Consider the following 20,701-nt stretch of genomic DNA (forward strand, 5'->3'; position numbering starts at 1 on the left):
ATTAGCAGATTTTGTATTAGAACTTCAGAAATACCGTTAAAAGCGTACTTTTGTGATTGAGATCCGCCAAAATCAAATAATTAGTTTCGTATGACATATATGACGAAACTCCAGAATCGGCAAGTTAACTTTGCGAAATTGTTGATGCTGGTAAAATGTGTGCTGTATTTACACATACCGTTTTGAAACAATATTTTTAAGGCCCACAGCAAATCCCAGAATTTTTCACACAGAACATCGCGGTGAATTTTTTATCACCCAACCTTTTGGAATCTCTAGACCCCTTTCGTGGTGACGCACGTGTTTCCGACTACAAATAAATATCGTAACCGTGAACTTTCCGACTGACATGAAAATAAGAACATCCCTTCACATTTTATCCAGGCTTAGGCCTGGCTAATGCACGTAGTACATAGACATGTTTAATTTTTTTCTCATTTTATTTATTTTTTGTTGTTTTTGTTATTGTTGTTTATTTCTTCTTGTTGTTCAACATTAAAGTAGCAAATTGATAACTTTTTCCTTATCAATCGTAATTTCTTATTCAATTTTTTGTAAAAAGGCTAGAGATTTTAAACACCTTTTTAAATCTCCAGGGTCTTCATGCTGTGATCTCTCTGCTGGGCATGCGTTCCATTATTAAAATCCACGCTTGATCGACAGTGTTAAGTGGAAGATGTGCCACTGCAGAACAATTGCGACAAAACAATCGGACTTCCTCCCTATCCCTGTAGTCTTCTGTTAATCCCAGTTCCTGTATCTTCTTCCACAGACACTGGTTAAAGAGAAAATTACAACCGGAAAGTTGTGTTTCAGGGAACACGGAATTCATTGCTTTAATTGTAGCCATTTCAAAATCTAGCACTGCAGTTTTTGGTGACCACCCAGGCATCTTAGATTTCAACCGAGAAAAAAGTCTTTCCTATGAATTTTGACTTTTGCTGGCAGCAAAGCAAACAGGAAATATCTTAGTTGCCTCTTCTGTACTTCCGATGTCGACATGGATTGTGTACAATTGTTTGAACTGTTTCGAACAGCTGTCAAATGTCCCATCCATAAGCACAGTTCCGTTGTCACAAAGGATTTTCTCTGCTTCTTCACAAGCAAATACTAGAAGTTTTTTGCCTGGAAGAGAGCTATAATCAATCTTCAAAAAACTATTACCTTCTGTTGATTTCAAAAGGTCTCCGCTAAGATGAATTTCCGAACTAGAGCCAGGGTTCTGGGTCGCCCCAATAGCGCCTCTTGTCGCCTTACACAATTGAGTGTTGGAGCTTTCATAATTCGGAATATACGCCACGAATTCTAATCCTTTATGTTTCAGATCTTGAAATTCCTGCTTAAAAATTTGTACTGCAGGCACGAACTCTTTTTCTGCAATTACGTAGACTTTTCTTTATCTCTACATCTGTTTTGTCAGGTGGACAACAATGTTGTTGTTGAGCAACGATTTCACCATTTGCAATTTTTAAACGGCCTTTGCACGTACTCCGTTCATAATGGACGTACATCCAGTTCGTATATTCTTCATTTTTCCTATAAATACGTTAGCGATGACCATCCGTGATGAAGACACGGCCTCCCTTTCGTTGTTATCACTTCCATCGTGTACACTGCACAGAACAGAAGCTGTATAGGAAAACGCACGGGACGAAAGCTATCGACGACGGCACTGCCTGAGAAACGGTGACCACACCTGCGCTGAGGGTGAGCGACTGGGGTAGACAAGCAGTGAGGGAGGCTCAGTTCGCAAACTCCTCGTCAGGGAACCGGTGCACGGGACAGCTTCGCTACCTGCTGCACCCTTGTAGGAAGCCCCACGATAGGAAGCCCTAAGTCGCAGACAGATCGTTACGTGCACGTTCCGACCGTAGGTGCCACAGAGAGCATGGAATTTATCAATAGGTAATATAATAAAAAGTGGACCAGCACCGTCCTTTGTGATGTACGGTATGTAGATTTTCGGAAAAAAACTAAGCCGATGTTATGTAAGGAGCCATCATAAAAACATGCAACAGATGATCAGTAATAATTATTGAATAGCTTAATTATTCTTCTCATAGCTGTACCGTATTGTCTAATGAAACGCTAAGGAATAATGAAATTATGGGAACATTTCAATTCATTGGCGTGTAGCTGTTTTACAACATACGTCACAAAACCTAAAATTTGAAAACCAAATTTTACTTTGCACTCTTTGAATTAAGAATAATAAACTATAATTCCCTGTAACTAATCACAGTTCCGTCGCCTTTCATCCTCTTTTGTGACATCGTAAGCTATCAGTCTTTCTTGCTGTAGAGAAACGAGTATTTATTGTGTTACACATTCTTATTTTGGGTAGAAAAGTCTACTTCGCCTGCTCGATAACGTTTCTCTTCAGCGATGCGTTTTTATTTTATTTTTAAGTCTGGCGTCTGCTCACTTCTGTAGCATACTGCAGCCAATGTCGCCTTTAAACACACACAACGCTTCTTCACAGTCTTACGCTCTTGTACTGTTGTTGTGTCGTGTACAAATTGAAGTAACTGGGAGGTGATAATGTCACGTTGCGTAAACGATATGGAGGTCTTGGAGGTTCCAATTGCACTTCCTTGGGGTAATATTGTTTGACGCTTATTTGCAGTGTCTTCACTGCTTATCGTGAGATCGTTCACGTCGGGAGCGTTTGCAACAAGCTGCTAATGCGCTTGGAAGTTAACATACACTACGTATGTGTATGCATATGTTCTTATTTATGCTCTAGTTCAAACACGTGCAGTAATACCTGTGTGTGCATGTATAGTATTGCAGTCATCACATGTCATTTTACATCGATAGTGAACATCCTTTACTTACGCTTCACTTATTGTTCACCAGGATTACACTGGCATTTGCTTTCTTTCTTTAAAATCATCTCCTTTTTTGCAGATGAATTTGACTTGTGGCTACGACGAATTTCTTACCTTTTGTTTGCGTTATATAGACGTTTCACGTTCTGTCAATGGAGAAATGGTTTTTGTCTATAGGTTGTTCGGAGATTCCCGTTACAAACTTCTAGAATCTGTTGAGAGAACTAAGTAGATAATATTTGGAATTGAAACCCGTATCCGAAAACGTACCGTTTGTGTGCTACAACCATTTGAAAACATGTTGGTAATTCGACCATTTTTTACAAGTAATTTATTGGGCGTGGCCCAGTGCATCACATTTTCAACAATTCCAGTCATTAATAACCAAAGAAACAAAAAGGAAACCTAATCACTTTTCACAAACGCTGTTGTTTACAGTACGGCGTCTCCCAATTCGGTGTGCCGCGTCTCCTTGGAGCACCACTGTTACGTCTGCTGACATGAAGGTACTCTTTCTGGAAGCCGTTTGATGATTATGGTGAAAAAGGCAAGCGATGGAGTCGGACGTTGTGGATAACGATCTTGATAAAGGCGACAAGCAGCTCTTCCATTACTGTGAGCTTCGCCATTCAGAAGGATCATGTTGGGTTTCTTCTGCAAACGCGTACTCAAGCGTGTTACTCTTAACACACACACACACGCATATGAAGCCCGAACCAGGTCAAGGTAGGATAAATGTCAAATGACATCAGCCGACCCGACGTAAGCACCTCCCCACCATATCTACCCTGTTGCATACTTACCTAGCAAACATGTTTTCAAACGGCTGGAACACAGAAACGGAACGTTTCTGGACATGGGCTGTGTGTGACGGGAATTTCCGTATGCATTCTGTGGCAGAAAATCGAGCAGTCTACGTTATTGGCATTGTTCTTCTGGATGTAGGTTGCAAATTCTTGATGTTTCTTCATTGTCATTCAACTTGTCGAAAACAGCAGGAAGCATCGCATTAACTATTTGAGTCCCAAAAACATGAAAAAAATATTATTTTAAAATTTTTCACGAAAGTTACTTTTATTATCACAGTAAGCAACGAATACAAAAGGAAATTGACAAACAGTAAATAATCAGTTGTTTTAAGAAGGTAGTTTCATTTTGGAACGAGTAGGACATAGTTATTTCTGCCCATCATTACATGTGAGATACTTTAAAGCAAATTCGCATTTTCCTAGTCGCAATCCCCACACCTCGAAACTTCCATGAAGGTATAATGCATAAAACAAATTATAGCCCGCATCTCGTGGTCGTGCGGTAGCGTTCTCGCTTCCCACGCCCGGGTTCCCGGGTTCGATTCCCGGCGGGGTCAGGGATTTCATCTGCCTCGTGATGGCTGGGTGTTGTGTGCTGTCCTTAGGTTAGTTAGGTTTAAGTAGTTCTAAGTTCTAGGGGACTGATGACCATAGATGTTAAGTCCCATAGTGCTCGGAGCCATTTGAGCCATTTTTGAACAAATTATAGATCTAAATAAAAATCTTGTATCAAAACACAAATTCAGATTACAGATATAGTACCTAATGTCACTGTCAGTGATCTCAACAATATGGCCACTGTAAAAAAAAAAATATCATGTAGCACAGTCTCCGTGCTCCCTGTTGCTGAGAACGTTTCAAGTGACTGCTGCAACGCACTACACTCGTAGAACATTTCAGAGTACCACCGGATGTCTGTCTTGCAGCACCGTCGGTGGTTTCTTGTTAAAGGCATTGGTACTTGAAAACAAAATTAATAATATACTGATTTCAGGCAGAAACTAGTGGTACTCAGAGTGTTAAATGCAACACAACCTCTCTCCAACAAGGTTCTGATAAGCTTGTAAAAATCCGTTTGTTATCCTCTACTGTTGGTTTCTGACGTAGTTGTTAATGTTCATCCTCTTTGCGCTGACCACGTGCCATGTACAGTACACCTTGTTTTTGGAACGTCCATTGTGGAGTTTAAAGCATTACAGGGAGACTGTGCCAAGTTTGACATGAAGACTTTTAAGGGGAGATCTTAACGGTTTCCAGTTTCAAACAATGAAAAAAATTTGGACAGCGCTTGACTGTCGCTCCAATTGGAAATGAGAGAAGTGAGAGTACATGGGAATCATTGTCTTATGTCGTCAAAAAAAAAGGGTCAAATGGCTCTGAGCACTGTGGGACTTTAACATCTATGGTCATCAGTCCTCTAGAACTTAGAACTACTTAAACTTAACTAACCTAAGGACATCACACACATACATACCCGAGGCAGGATTCGAACCTGCGACCGTAGCGATCACTCGGTTCCAGACTGAAGCGCCTAGAACCGCACGGCCACACCGGCCGGCTCATGTCGTCAAATACTAGTAATGTAATGAGCTCAAAATAAGAGTTACTAAGTCTATGCGTTCCATGAATACATAAGTCACTTACATACTTAAATATTTCACCTCGCATTTTGTTCATTGTTATTAATACAAAATGTGAACTGTAATTGTGAGCGCAATTCACTTACGATGTCGTTTGGTGTGTGCAGCACTACGCATGGACCATCACTCAAGTTTACTTAACTTTGGTCCCATCATTCTGGTGTTTGATGTAGGTAGAGCACAAATTATAATTCTGTTCAGTGTTGTGCAGATCTTGTTTTGTTTACCGGTATAGGTATATTCTTTCCAATTTATAATCAGTCGCTGAGTACCGAATTTTGTCCAGAATAACTTGAAATGGAATTTTATTTGCTGTATCTGCAGCGGTACTGTTCTCTTTTTCTAAGAAACTTAAACGGTTATGATAATTTTCATATTCAACGAGACAGGACAAGTTTCACTAGGCAGTTTCCAACTTCAGCTTGATCCAGTTCCATTCTTGCTGGACATACTCCTGAGATTTTTATGCTTTTCTAGCAGCATTAAATGTAAGACACCTTTATGTGTAAAGGTAAAATTGCCTGGACGATGGCATCAGCAATACTATCTTATGGTACTGTCAGCAACAACTTTAAACCCATTGTTCTGGATATACAATGAATGCATCGTCTTCTGTTCGTGCTTCAAGCTCTGAAAGTGATCGAAGGCTAAGAAATTCAGTTCTTCGCACCTAAAGTGTACTTCGTGTGCCAGTGCTAAATGTTCCAACGAGCACATTTCTGTAGGTTCTTCATGATTACATAGGCAGCACCTCAGCGTCTGTTATCAACAGCACCCTCTCCATGATGGCTTCGCTGATGATCGCTCACGTACTTATCACAACCAGAATTTTTGTTGCGAAGAGAGTCTTGAATGTGTTAAATTTGTTGGCTGCGAAGAATCAGCACAACGTTCAACTTTCATGGATGCACCTTAGAGACGTGTTGTCTAAAAAGTTTTCGTTGTAAGCATACGTGCAAAGAGAGAGAGAACCAGACACATTTTTATGAGGTAAGTGTTTTGTGACCATAACGGACTGTAGTTTTTTGAGGCTTGCAACGCTGTGTGCTGGAGGGGGTTGCCTTGACCAGAGCGAGGATTCAAGGAACGCGATAGTACAAAACTCATGATGTGTACAGTTGCACAAAGGATGTCGGCAAGAAAGCGATGTTCTGACAGCTCTTCAGAACTCTCTCATATTAGGGGAAAAGAAACGCTGGAATACCGGAAACTGAGCGTAAAGACAGGTCCCAAAACCGCTGAAAGAGCAGCACAAGAAAAATGGGGTCAGTAGCAGCCACTATTGTCAGGAACGACTTGGATTGGATTGGTGAGGATTTTCTGAGCTCTTTTGTAACTGGAGATGAAACGTGCGTCGCTCATTACACACCTGAGAGAGAAAGACAGTCGTCACAGTGGCGTCACACCAATTCCCCAGCTGCTGAAATATTCAAAACCATATTTTTGGGGAAAAAAGCATGGCCTCAATGTTTGGAATTGAAAACACACACAATTTTGGTCGATATTTCTGCCTTGGGGGAGATCATCTAGCCACAACAACGTTGTGAGACTCTTAAACTCGAAAGGAGCATTCAAAACAAAAAAAGGGGGGTTTATGCTGACGAGAAGAGTGCGTTTGTTGCACAACGCCCTTCCTCGTACAGTCGTAAGCACCAAGACACCCTTAGACACGTATGGTTGGGATGTTTTGAACAACCACCCACAGTCCCATAACTTGGCGCCTGCAGGTTATCATCTTTTCACCTTCGTGAAGGCTTACATGAGTGGAATGAAATTTTCAATCGACGAACAGGGGTAGAAAGAGGTTCAGAAGCGGTGGAGACAGCTGGCGGGAGAGTTCTTAGAGAAGGGCATAAAGAAGCTGGTGCCACGGCCCATCACGTGCATTAACTGGTGGAAAAATATTCAACAAGTGTATCAATAACATCCTGTAATTCTTTCCAAATACATGTTTTCTAAAAAAAAAGTAAGAGTAGTACACTTACTCTCTGAACATATTTCGTACACAGAGGTAACGGCGCCTTTTCAGCACTCTCTGTGGTGCCACGCCGAAAAATTCTTAGGTGGACTTCTGCGGTTGTTTTGAAAGTGAGAAAGTTCATGTACGGTTTTTTAGCTGACTACTTTTTCGGAATCGTGCCTGCCGTGTGCTCAGTGTGTGAATTCACGCATATATCACGAAAAATGTTTGAAGATTGGCGTAATTAAACAATGGAAAATCCAGGATAAAATGATGACAATATTATGAAAACCATATATTGCAATTCATCGTATAGCGGAGGTGTTGAGTCGCAAATAGGCACAACACAAAGCCCGTTACCCTCAAGACCTTCTTCCGGATTACACACACACACACACACACACACACACACACACACACACACACACACACACACCCACGACCACTGTTTCTAACTGTCGAGGTCAGACTCGATTATGGTTGGTGTAAATATTTTTATATGCCGGGTGCCTCTGTAAAGAGTCGTTCAGGCGCATTTTATCTGTTTTTGCGGCAGAGGTTTGCAATTCTATTCTTGCGTTGTGTAGCACTGTCACGTACCACGCCCCTTTCTTGCGACTTCCGGAAACCTAGCTGAGGGTGATTTTCAGTTTGCTTCAATCTGGTCGCGTGTTGCCTCTGTGATATTCTACCTCTTTGCAGACGCCTTTCCGCACTCGAACGCTCAAACTGCTTAGTTTCACTCGTGTCGGAAGATGTAAGACACCCACGGAAAACGCTACGAACACGATCACGCTAGGAACTGAATACAATAACAAAAAGCGCGCCACGCAAGTCGCCCCACCGCCAAGCGCTAGCTTCGGAACATTTCGGCTACCAACGATCGCGTTCGGAGCGAAGCCGCGGCTGCCTTCCTGTCTCTAAGGTCGAGGTTCTCCCACTGCTGAACTACGTCAGTCGTTCACCAGTTGCGGGTGTGTTGGCAGTCTGCTGCTATCGTCTTCACCCATCGTTTCCGTACGCTACTTGTGTTGAATACAGTGTGTGTGATGGAAATAATTACGACGACGAAAGGGAAGCCGTGTCTTCTTAAGGATGGCCATCGCTACCGGGTGCACAGAAAAAGTGCTCAGTACACAAACTGGTTATGCGTGAATTCGGAACGGTGGAAGTGCCGAGGCCGTTTAAAAATTGCGAATGGCAAAATCATTCGTGAACAGCAACATTCTTGCTTACCTAACGAGAGAGATGTGCAACTTAAAAAACGAATGCATAATTGCAGGGTAAGAGTCTGCGAAGAAATGGCAGTGCCTGTTTCCCAAATTTTTAGAGAAGAATTTCGATATATGAATGGGGAAGGTTTAGATTTCGTCGGAAATATTCCAAATTATGAGAACTCAAAGACTGGATTGTATAAAGCAAGAAGAGAAGCTATTGGGACGAACCAGAAACGTAGCTCCAGTTCGGAGAGTCAGCTGAGCCAAGACAGTTGGAAGTTTACTGAAGGTAATGTACAGCAGGGTCACTGTAAGCCTGTACGTTTTTCTTTATTACTACTTATATGCTGTCGGACAGGCACATTTAGGTCCTACCATTGTAAATACAGTATTGAGTGAGATCTAAAAGAGGACGCGCCTTTGACAATTCGAGAGTTTTGCAATAATAGTGTACGGAAAGTTCTGGTTGAGAATTACGAATTATTCCGAATAAAGGGGACGACTCACCAAAGAAACGCTGCATCGTCCAAAGGTATACGAACAAAAGAGATATTCTGAAAGCTAGCTAACCTCTGTGCCTTTTGTTAGTGTACCTGTCGGCAACGCAGCGCTTCTGCCATTCGGTGACTTGCCCCCATTATTCTTGAATAATTCGAGCCTTTTGTTATTAATTGGACGAAAACAACTGCTGAAGGATACGTGCTGTACTCCAGGTTGTGTGTGTGTATGTCAGCTGGCAAAATGCACAGTACATAGTCGGAATGAATTTAGTCATGGAAACCACGAGGCGGTGCAATGTAAGCATCATAAAACACAATCTTTTCCTTTCGTAAACATTTCGTCAGCTAAATTTGCGTTATTACTGCCAGCAGCAGGTACCCTATCTTCTAGTTGCACGTAGTCCATAATATGTTCCTGTACCACCCCCATCTGACAGGGAGTTTGCTGGCACAAAAATTAGTTAATGCTTCAGTAAATAGGTTTGCGTACTGTACTTACATTAAACCGTCAGCTAAAATCATAAATACAGTTTGGTTCAAATGGCTCTGAGCACTATGGGACTTACCATATGTGGTCATCAGTCCCCTAGAACTTCGAACTACTTAAACCTAACTAACCTAAGGACATCACACACATCCATGCCCAAGACAGGATTCGAACCTGCTACCGTAGCGGTCACGCGGTTCTAGGCTGAAGCGCCTAGAACCGCACGGCCACAACGACCGGCTAAATACAGTTTGTCATAAACAATAGATGTAATGAACAAGAGAAACAAGACCAAGCGGTGGATCCTACTTAATTTGTACATGAGATTGACTGTTAAGTGTCATTTCCAATTGTGTGAATTCGTACAAAAAAACCATATAAATCATTTGATAGACATCCGTTGATTTACATCTGTGTATGTTGTCGTTCTAATAGATAAATTTCTCAGCTTTCTACTAGAACATTCAGATTGGTGATTTCTCTTATTGTTCTCTAGTAGTTCACGTACTTCAGTATTATCATCACATCAAATGTGAATGTACTAGTATGAAGCCTTTTGAACGTGTGGTATGTTGCTGTAGTGCTTCTTGAAATACTGCTAGGTTTCAATATGTTTCTTACTGCTTCCTGATTACAAACTAATGATCGTACAGTTATAATAGTTCGCCCTTGCGCCATTCATATACATCGTACAGCATATCTGAGTAGCTTAATTGATAGCTTTTACCGACAGCCATCCTGCGATATCTCAGTTGCTAAAATATAAGTACTTTTTCTACTATTAGTTTTAAAAGTGCTGTCTTTGGGAATATTTTGTGATAAAGCTGTATCGGAACACCTTTATCACCAGTAACCTTCTCTGCTAATATCCGCTGCTTGCTTCTGATTTCTGATGTTGCCTATCGGGAACATTCGTATACTACGTCCCTCTGCGGTATTGTTGGTGTCGTGGGCTTTCTGAGGGGGGGGGGGGGGGGGGGGTTGCGACGGGGCCAAACCAAAGAATGCTACAAGCCTTGTGACATACGGCACAGCACGTGACACTATAGGTCTGCACGAATTGCAGTGTCCATCTCCGGCTGGGAGCGAGTTGCTGTTTCAGAAGGGTTTGATAATTCCTTAACTGCGCAATTAAATACGTGCTGGATAGCAAACGACTAAGATAAGACCTTTAGTGGGTACTTTTTCGTTGACATATTGATCTCTCGGGGGCTCCGGATGCAGCCGAGCGCTCGCGATGCTTTGCGACTCGTGACGTCAGCGTGGTGTTTCCGACCACAAATATTTCAACGCTGGATTTTCAGACAGTGAAAGGAAGCCACAACAACGGGAAGCTTCCGCCGGCCATTTTGTAATATTATCCGCTTCTCATTTTATCCAGGCTTCGGACTGTCTATGCACATAAACACAGGCATGTTTAAATGTTGTTTTTCATACCTTTTTTTTTCTTTCTATAACATTACTGCAGCAAATGATTAAATTTCTTGTCTTATTTTGTGAATTATTATTTCTCACTGAATTTTTTGTGAGAAAACTAGAGGTGTTAAATATCTTCCTTCATCCCTAGACTTGTATATCCTTACGTCTTTTAACCTTCTGTAAAGATCTGTGATCTTTCCTGACGATGGCCAATGGAATCTTATGTCAATTTCAAATATAGCATTTATAGCAGGTATACACTCGTTTTTCAGTCTGGACATCTAGTTCGTCAGGTGGGCCAGCTAGTGGCCTCCAGAATACACGGAAGTGGTTAGTTAGTTATATTTCCTGTATAACTGAATATTATTATTATGTTATTTTGCATGGTGATTATCGAGTGATAAGTTTATTACAACAGTGAATATTTCAAAATTGTTTTAGTCCATAAAAAGAAGTCAAGTGTACAAAGTATGGCTCAAATGGTTCAAATGGATCTGAGCACTATGCGACTTAACTTCTGAGGTCATCAGTCGCCTAGAAGTTAGAATTAATTAAACCTAATTAACCTAAGGACATCACACACATCCATGCCCGAGGCAGGATTCGAACCTGCGACCGAAGCGGTCGCTCGGTTCCAGACTGTAGCGCCTAGAACCGCACGGCCACTCCGGCCGGCTACAAAGTATGTTTTGAGCGCCTAAAATCATTAAAAATCAGCTAAAAGCACAAGAGCATAAAGAAAAATATTCCCTTCTCAAGAAAAAAGCAAGCCTGAAGGGATTAAGCGGCCTGGACACCTATCCTGTTCAGAGCTCACGCACAACCAGGTCATACTCAGCACATTTCCTGTGTACCCTGTGGCAATGACCGTCTTTGAGAAGATAAGGCTTCCTTTTCATTGCAAATATACTCCGCAACAGAATTAAAGGACTGCTTTATCGAAAAACCGTAATTGCCCGTCATTGCGAATTTTAAGTGTGAAATTTGGCTCAAACATACCTACAACCTTCCTCTGTAACGTTGCAAAAGTTGCCGCCCTGCGACGCCACCCTTGGCCTCGACAACGCGACGCTTCACCAGCCAGGTGTCGATGTATGCGAAAAAAGGACGAAAACAAGTTCCTGTGAGCTGTAGGGTCTCTTGCTGATGTCACATTGGCTCCAAATTTCACCACAATTCTACCCAACGGCACTGTAGCCATGCCACACGATGGGAAGATCGTAACAGCGCCTCTCCCCACATTTCACCCTTTATGACGCTTCTGCGATGGAGGCCCAAATCGCGACGCGGCGTGTTGAGATGTGATTTTCTTATTGGCCGAGGAAAAAATTTTAGACCCGCAGCCGCTCGGAATATACACGAAAAGGCTTTAGGTCGTGGCATAGAGGGCGCCAATCAAGCAACCTCCTTCCCCGGGGCGTTAAGGGACTGTGACGACCTTCCTAACGTATGGCACATCACTGGTGGCGTTGGGAAGAATTGTGGTGAAATGTGGTGCCAATGTGACCCCACAACCCTTCACATTAACTTCTGAGCTGTGGCTTTTGTGGTGTCACCGCCAGGTGGTAGCCTTTAAATCGGCCGCGGTCCGTTAATATACGTCGGACCCGCGTGTCGCCGCTATCAGTGAGACCGAGCGCCGCCACACGGCAGGTCTAGTCTAGAGACTCCCTAGCACTCGCCCCAGTTGTACAGCCGACTTTGCTAGCGATGGTTCACTGTCTGCATACGCTCTTATTTGCAGAGACGACAGTTTAGCATAGCCTTCAGCTACGTCATTTGCTACGACCTAGCAAGGCACCATATTCAGTTACTAAGAATGTATTCTGACAGATAATATTGTGAATCATGTACCGTCAAGAGCGACGTTCGTCATTAATGGATTAAAGTTAAGTATCAAATTAATTACGTCCGCTTTCTGAATTCTCATTCCTTGTCCTGTTCCAGACCTCACGTCAGTATAATTGTGCATTTCGGCCTCCTCCGGTAAGACGGTGTTGGCTCTTCTGCCAACACAAAAGCTTTTTTCATATTTTAGTCAAATTTCAAAGTTATGCCTTCTAGTGGGAGACAATTATTGGATTTAGAAAAAAGTGATCCTTCAATTTTCGTTGCACGGTGTATTTCCATTACTCATAGTGCATAGAACTCAAGTAGCTTACGCCGTCGAAACTACACAGAAACAAAAACGGTGGCAACACATTCGCTGCCGGTGAATGGCGTAAATCAGCAGTGGGTGAGACCGGTCGACAAACTCACGGCGTAAAATTGGTTGGACGGAACTCCTATGGCACCTACCAACGAGTTGGAAACACAACGGTGAGAAATTCAACGTAGCCGTGTTATTGGCCGTATCCCGCCATTTTGGCCTTTTCAGGAGGGATCTCATCAACTATTTCTGAACCCCAGGTACCGGTAGGATTTACCGATCGCTGCGTCACTGCCTGTCCATAGTATCACTTGCGCCGAAAGCCGGGTTTTCACAGGGATTTTGCGCCGTGTAATCTGGGTAGGTTGTTCTGCGTCGATAGGAAACTTAAATACGTTGCACATTTTTGTTTTCCCAGGAAATGAAACAGCAAGCACATTAACTATTCAGTCCACATGAGCTGACTGGGAAGTGTCTTCAAATTTGCTTTAGCCAAAGTATAGATATACTGTACAGTATTGATGGAAGACTACTGGGTTAGCTGATGGACTTTGAAGAATAGCATTATCTGCTCCACGTGTAAATTAGCAGGTTATCTTCCGCGGTACTGAAATGCGCCTGTAGTGTTTCAGCACACTTAATAGAGATTTTATATAAGAAATTCACCTGCCTTGCAGCAATTGCTTCAATAGGATGCAGTATGCAACGTCTGACACTCGTCCAAAACTAGTTGTGTCGCACCTGACTTAGTTCTGGCTTACTACGTTACGCATTGCGTTGTCGGAAAACATCTCCACTGTCTTGTCACTGTAGAGCGAACGACGCACTAATCCATTAAGCTACGTTTTCCTAGCTATGAGAATTTCCCGCAACGTGCTGCGTACAAGGCGTGCGAGATCGCACCACCCACTCGCGCAATGCAGACGTGCCGGACCACATCCCTACGCAGTGCCGCTGCGGGCGCAACCTGTGGGAAACGCTTGCCTACTGCGGCAGGAGTCGCAGCGATTTGCTGCGAGAAGTGGGGGAAGTCCAACTGAGCAGCAGCGGCTACTAGGCAATAGCTGCAGTACTTGTTTCGCGCGCACAGACAGCAAGAGAACAGGTAATTCTTCCGATCTAATTATTGAAACATTCACCAGAAATGTCAGCTACCTCAGAGGATGAGCAGCCTACCGAGTTGGTATCCGAAAAGCATATTTTGCGGAACACGGCTGACGCCAATTTGAAAAACAAATTGTGAAAGGACTTAATTTGGGCAGAAGTTGAAAGAAAAATTAATGAAATGTGTTATAAGAAATGTCTTTATGTCTAATGTAACACAGTCGGAAATATACAGGGTTATTACAAATGATTGAAGCGATTTCACAGCTCTACAATAACTTTATTGTTTGAGATATTTTCACAATGCTTTGCCCACACATACAAAAACTCAAAAAGTTTTTTTAGGTATTCACAAATGTTCGATATGTGCCCCTATAGTGATTCGGCAGACATCAAGCCGATAATCAAGTTCCTCCCACACTCGGCGCAGCATGTCCCCATCAATGAGTTCGAAAGCATCGTTGATGCGAGCTCGCAGTTTTGGCACGTTTCTTGGTAGAGGAGGTTTAAACACTGAATCTTTCACATAACCCCACAGAAAGAAATCGCATGGGGTTAAGTCGGGAGAGCGTGGAGGCCATGACATGAATTGCTGATCATGATCCCCACCACGACCGATCCATCGGTTTTCCAATCTCCTGTTTAAGAAATGCCGAACATCATGATGGAAGTGCGGTGGAGCACCATCCTGTTGATGAAGTCGGCGCTGTCGGTCTCCAGTTGTGGCATGAACCAATTTTCCAGCATGTCCAGATACACGTGTCCTGTAACGTTTTTTTCGCAGAAGAAAAAGGGGCCGTAAACTTTAAACCGTGAGATTGCACAAAACACGTTAACTTTTGGTGAATTGCGAATTTGCTGCACGAATGCGTGAGGATTCTCCACCGCCCAGATTCGCACATTGTGTCTGTTCACTTCGCCATTAAGAAAAAATGTTGCTTCATCACTGAAAACAAGTTTCGCACTGAACGCATCCTCTTCCATGAGCTGTTGCAACCGCGCCGAAAATTCAAAGCGTTTGACTTTGTCATCGGGTGTCAGGGCTTGTAGCAATTGTAAACGGTAAGGATTCTGCTTTAGGCTTTTCCGTAAGATTTTCCAAACCGTCGGCTGTGGTACGTTTAGCTCCCTGCTTGATTTATTCGTCGGCTTCCGCGGGCTACGCGTGAAACTTGCCCGCACGCGTTCAACCGTTTCTTCGCTCACTGCAGGCCGACCCGTTGATTTCTCCTTACAGAGGCATCCAGAAGCTTTAAACTGCGCATACCATCGCCGAATGGAGTTAGCAGTTGGTGGATCTTTCTTGAACTTCGTTCTAAAGTGTCGTTGCACTGTTATCGTTCTGAAGTGTCGTTGCACTGTTATCGTTCTGAAGTGTCGTTGCACTGTTATCGTTCTGAAGTGTCGTTGCACTGTTATCGTTCTGAAGTGTCGTTGCACTGTTATGACTGACTGATGTAAGTGCACGACATACGCTTTCTTGGCTCCTGTCGCCATTTTGTCTCACTGCGCTCTCGAGCGCTCTGGCGGCAGAAACCTGAAGTGCGGCTTCAGCCGAACAAAACTTTGAGTTTTTCTACGTATCTGTAGTGTGTCGTGACCATATGTCAATGAATGGAGCTACAGTGAATTTATGAAATCGCTTCAATCATTTGTAATAGCCCTGTATTACTATTGAGCCTTTAACTACAGTTATGACAAGAGTGTTGTTATTGTTATCAGTACTGTGAACGGCGATTAAAATTTGGCCCGTTGAAGTAATCAGCGAATCCACTCCTCACACTGAATCCTTCAGTTTGGCGTAACCGCCGACTCCTGCCAAGGATATCATTTTGTCCATGGTCAGTACATTAATTTCTCATACATCTGCGTTGTAAGGCTGCGGTCACAGTGGCTCCGATGTCGGTGGATTCCGCCGACGACCGACATCGGCCAGAGATAGCTGATCGTTTCAAATCAATGCACCACTACGTGCGCGGTCACACTATAGCAGATCCTATCTTCCGAAAGTATAGACTTCGGATGACAGTCGGTGGAATTGAAATCAATTTTTCTTCGGTCGCATCGACCGATGTTCTAGCACACGAGCCGGCCGGGGTGGCCGAGCGGTTCTAGGCGCTAGTCAGGAACCGCGCGACCGCTACGGTCGCAGGTTCGAATCCTGCCTCGGGCATGGATGTGCGTGATGTCGTTAGTTATTTAGGTTTAAGTAGTTCTAAGTCTAGGGGACTGATGACCTCAGATGTTAAGTCCCTTAGTGCTTGGAGCCATATGAACCATTTTTGCACGGAAGCACAGTGCAACGGTGGTCCTCTCGTTTCCGCGAAGGCTGGAAAAGTACTGAAGGCAACTCAAAGAGTGGGCGGCTGATAACTGCAAGAAACTACACTTGGCAACATTTTCCAAGACGGTCGAAAGAAATCACGCGAAGAAACTGCAGTTGAAGGAAACGTGTGTGTCTCTTCAAGAATGTTTCAAATGGCTCTAAGCACTATGGGACTTAACATCTGAGGTCATCAGTCCCCTAGAACTTAGAACTACTTAAACCTAACTAACCTAAGGACATCACACACATCCATGCCCGAGGCAGGATTAGAACCTGCGACCGTAGCGGTCGCGCAGTTCCAGACTGAAGCGCCTAGAACCTCTCGGTCACACCGGCCGACTGTCTCTTCAGTGTTCAGAAAAAAACCAGTGAAACTACAGAGAAAATGAGTTCCTCGTTATCTGGGTGAAGAGTAAATTACGAAAATTGCGAGAGAATCGCACAACAAATTGCTTCAGCGCGACGAGACACAGGAATATCAGATTTTAAACAGGATTGTTGCTGCAGATGAAATATTGATAGAGATTTTGCCGTCGCCAACAGTCCAAAGTTGATGATGATGATGATGATGATGATGATGATGATGATGATTATGGCTTATGACAGGAATAGACTGGTAGGAACTGATAATGCCCAGGCAACCAATGCAACGGGGCGATCCTGCACAGACTTTCTGCAAAATGTTTTGCGCCGTAAATTCGCCAGAGAAGGTCCCACGCTTTTGCAGCTGAAGTTTTCATTCTGCATGGTAATGCACGATCGCATATTGGCGAACCAGTACGCTGAGATTTGGATAACTGTGGATGGGAAATCTTTCCTCATCAACTCTACAGTCCTCACACAAGCCCACCAGAATTTGATTCGTTTCAGAACTCTACGCTCCGATGGAAACATATTGTAGCCACTGAGAAGGCTACTGATAACAGTGACCTATTTTTACAAAAGACAGCATATTTACACCAGTGACTGTAACACTTTCTTTATTTCACGATTGCAATTCCGGCCTTAGGCCATTATCAAGTGCAGATTTTTGTGGCTTTAAGCCATGTCAAAATGAGCTGACGCATTTATATGTCGTTGTCATTACTATTAAATACATTCGTGGCGCTGTTACATATTGCGAGCGCACACATCCATATGTCATAAAACAACATAGTCTGTAGACACTCTTGTTCGTTAGCCCGTCACTAGTCACTTATTTCTTATTATTATTATTCACAGTCACGTTCTACATGACTGTGAATCCCAGGTATAAAAGGTTAATTAGTGACCTAAGTAATCCGAAAGAACAAAAAGGATGCCTTTTTAACAGGAAAACAAGACTTACCGAAGACTACTGTTATTGAGAAAAGTGGATACTACATTGCAATCCTTTAAAATTTTGTGAAATGAAAAAGAACTGAACCATAATTCTACATTACTAGATCTCAGGTTACCGTAAACGCGAGATGAGCCATTGCAAATGTGAAATACCGGTATATTAATAAACGATGTAACAGCCAGAATGTTGAGTGCAAACATGCATATATTGTGTTGTACATGTGCCAGATGTCAGTTTGTGGGATGCAGTTCCATGTCTGTTGCATTTCGTCAATACAGAGGCGATTAATGCTGGTTGTGGATGACGCTGGACTTGTCATCGGATGATGATGTCCCATATGTGGTCGATTGGAGACAGTTCTGGAGATCTAGGAGGCCAAGGCAACATGTTGTCACTCCGTAGAGCATCTACATCTACATCCATAGTCCCCAAGCCACCTGACGATGTGTGGCGGAGGGTACCTTGAGTACCTCTATCGGTTCTCCCTTCTATTCCAGTCTCGTATTGTTCGTGGAAAGAAGGATTGTCGGTATGATTCTGTGTGGGCTCTAATCTCTCTGATTTTATCCTCATGGTCTCTTCGCGAGATACACGTAGGAGGGAGCAATATACTGCTTGACTCTTCGGTGAATGTATGTTCTCGAAACTTCAACAAAAGCCCGTACCGAGCTACTGAGCGTATCTACATCTACTCTCCTGCAGAGCCTTCCACTGGAGTTTATCTATCATCTCCGTAACGCTTTCGCGATTACTAAATGATCCTGTAACGAAGCGCGCTGCTCTCCGTCGGATCTTCTCTATCTCTTCTATCAACCCTATCTGGTACGGATCCCACACTGCTGAGCAGTATTCAAGTAGTGGGCGAACAAGCGTACTGTAACCTACTTCCTTTGTTTTCGGATTGCATTTCCTTAGGATTCTTCCAATGAATCTGTCTGGCATCTGCTTTACCAACGATCAACTTTATATGATCATTCCATTTTAAATCACACCTAATGCCTACTCCCAGATAATTTATGGAATTACCTGCTTCCAGTTGCTGACCTGCTATATTGTAGCTAAATGATGAGGGATATATCTTTCAATGTATTCGCAGCACATTACACTTGTCTACATTGAGATTCAATTGCCATTCCCTGCACCATGCGTCAATTCGCTGCAGATCCTCCTGCGTTTCAGAACAATTTTCCATTGTTACAACTTCTCGATACATCACAGCATCGTCTGCAAAAAGCCTCAGTGAACTTCCGATGTCATCCACAAGGTCATTCATGTATATTGTGAATAGCAACGGTCCTATGACACTCCTCTGCGGCACACCTGAAATCACTCTTACTTCCGAGGACTTCTCTCCATGCTGCGTTCTGTTATCTAGGAACTCTTCAATCCAATCACACAATTGGTCTGATAGTCCATATGCTCTTACTTTGTTCATTAAACGACTGTGGGGAACTGTATCGAACGCCTTGCGGAAGTCAAGAAACACGGCATCTACCTGGGAACCCGTGTCCATGGCCCTCTGAGTCTCGTGGACGAATAGCGCGAGCTGGGTTTCACACGACCGTCTTTTTCGAAACCCATGCTGATTCCTACAGAGTAGATTTCTAGTCTCCAGAAAAGTCATAACATACGTGTTCCAAAATTCAACAACTGATCGACGTTAGAGATATAGGTCTATAGTTCTGCACATCTGTTCGACCTCCCTTCGTGAAAACGGGGATGACCTGTGCCCTTTTCCAATCCTTTGGAACGCTACGCTCTTCTAGAGACCTACGGTACACCGCTGCAAGAAGGGGGGCAAGTTCCTTCGCGTACTCTGTAAAATCGAACTGGTATCCCATCAGGTCCAGCGGCCTGTCCTCTTTTGAGCGATTTTAATTGTTTCTCTATCCCTCTGTCGTCTATTTCGATATCTACCATTTTGTCATCTGTGCGACAATCTAGAGAAGGAACTACAGTGCAGTCTTCCTCTGTGAAACAGCTTTGGAAAAAGGCATTTAGCATTTCGGCCTTTAGTCTGTCATCCTCTGTTTCAGTACCATTTTGGTCACAGAGTGTCTGGACATTTTGTTTTGATCCACCTACCGCCTTGACATAAGACCAAAATTTCTTAGGATTTTCTGCCAAGTCAGTACATAGAACTTTACTTTCGAATTCATTGAACGCTTCTCGCATAGCCCTCCTCACACTACATTTCGCTTCGCGTGATTTTTGTTTGTCTGCAAGGCTTTGGCTATGTTTATGTTTGCTGGTTAGCATCTTAGTTTACAACGGCGGTAGGTGAGTGAACATTATCCTGTTGGAAAACGGCGCCTGAAATGCTGTTCGTGAGTTCCAGCTCAATAGGTCGAGTCACCAGACTGGCGTACAAATTTGCAGTCAGGGTGCGTGGCATAACTACGAGAGTGCTCCTGCCGTCATACCAAATTGCACGCCAGACCGTAACTCCTAGGTGTAGGTCCAGTGTGTTTAGCACGCAGACAGGTTGGTTGCAGGCCCTCAACGGGCCGCCTCCTAACCAAAACGCGATCATCACTGGCACTGAAGTGGAACCAGCTTTCATCAGAAAACACAACAGACATTCATCCTACGCACCAATGAGCTCTACGTTGACACTATGGAAGTCGCAAATGGCGGTGGTTTGGGGTCGGTAGAATGCACGCTATAGTGCGTCCGGCTCGAAGTTGTCCTTACAGTAACCGATTTGTAACATTACCGTGCCAACTACTGCTCAAATGCCTGCTGCAGATCCGGTACGATACGCCAGACGCATGCGCCGAACACGACGGTCCTCTCGGTAGTACCACGTGACCGTCCGGACCCGGTCTTCTCGCGACTACGGCTGCCGGCAGTCATGTACAGTCGCTACATTCCTGCCATGTCTTTCTGCAATATCGCAGAAGCGGCATCCTGCTTCTCGTAGCCCTGTTGCAGACCT

At 43.6% G+C, this 20,701-nt stretch overlaps 1 protein-coding gene across 5 annotated transcripts in view; it reads left to right on the forward strand.

Moving 5' to 3' along the window:
• LOC124711198 (protein bric-a-brac 1-like) overlaps positions 1 to 20,701 on the forward strand; it is a 448,529-nt gene that overhangs the window by 221,143 nt on the left and 206,685 nt on the right. Inside the window, exon 1 of one of the 5 annotated variants that reach the window (XM_047241128.1) lies at positions 8,527 to 8,746. The exons of the other annotated variants lie outside the window; for them this stretch is intronic. Within the exon in view, the coding sequence (XP_047097084.1) occupies positions 8,542 to 8,746 (205 nt within the window). The 5' untranslated portion in view covers positions 8,527 to 8,541. Of the gene's footprint in view, positions 1 to 8,526; positions 8,747 to 20,701 lie in introns of those variants that run through there. 5 annotated transcript variants of the gene reach the window in all.

Source organism: Schistocerca piceifrons, chromosome 8 (genome assembly GCF_021461385.2).
Source record: "Schistocerca piceifrons isolate TAMUIC-IGC-003096 chromosome 8, iqSchPice1.1, whole genome shotgun sequence".
NCBI classification, from domain to species: domain Eukaryota; kingdom Metazoa; phylum Arthropoda; class Insecta; order Orthoptera; family Acrididae; genus Schistocerca; species Schistocerca piceifrons.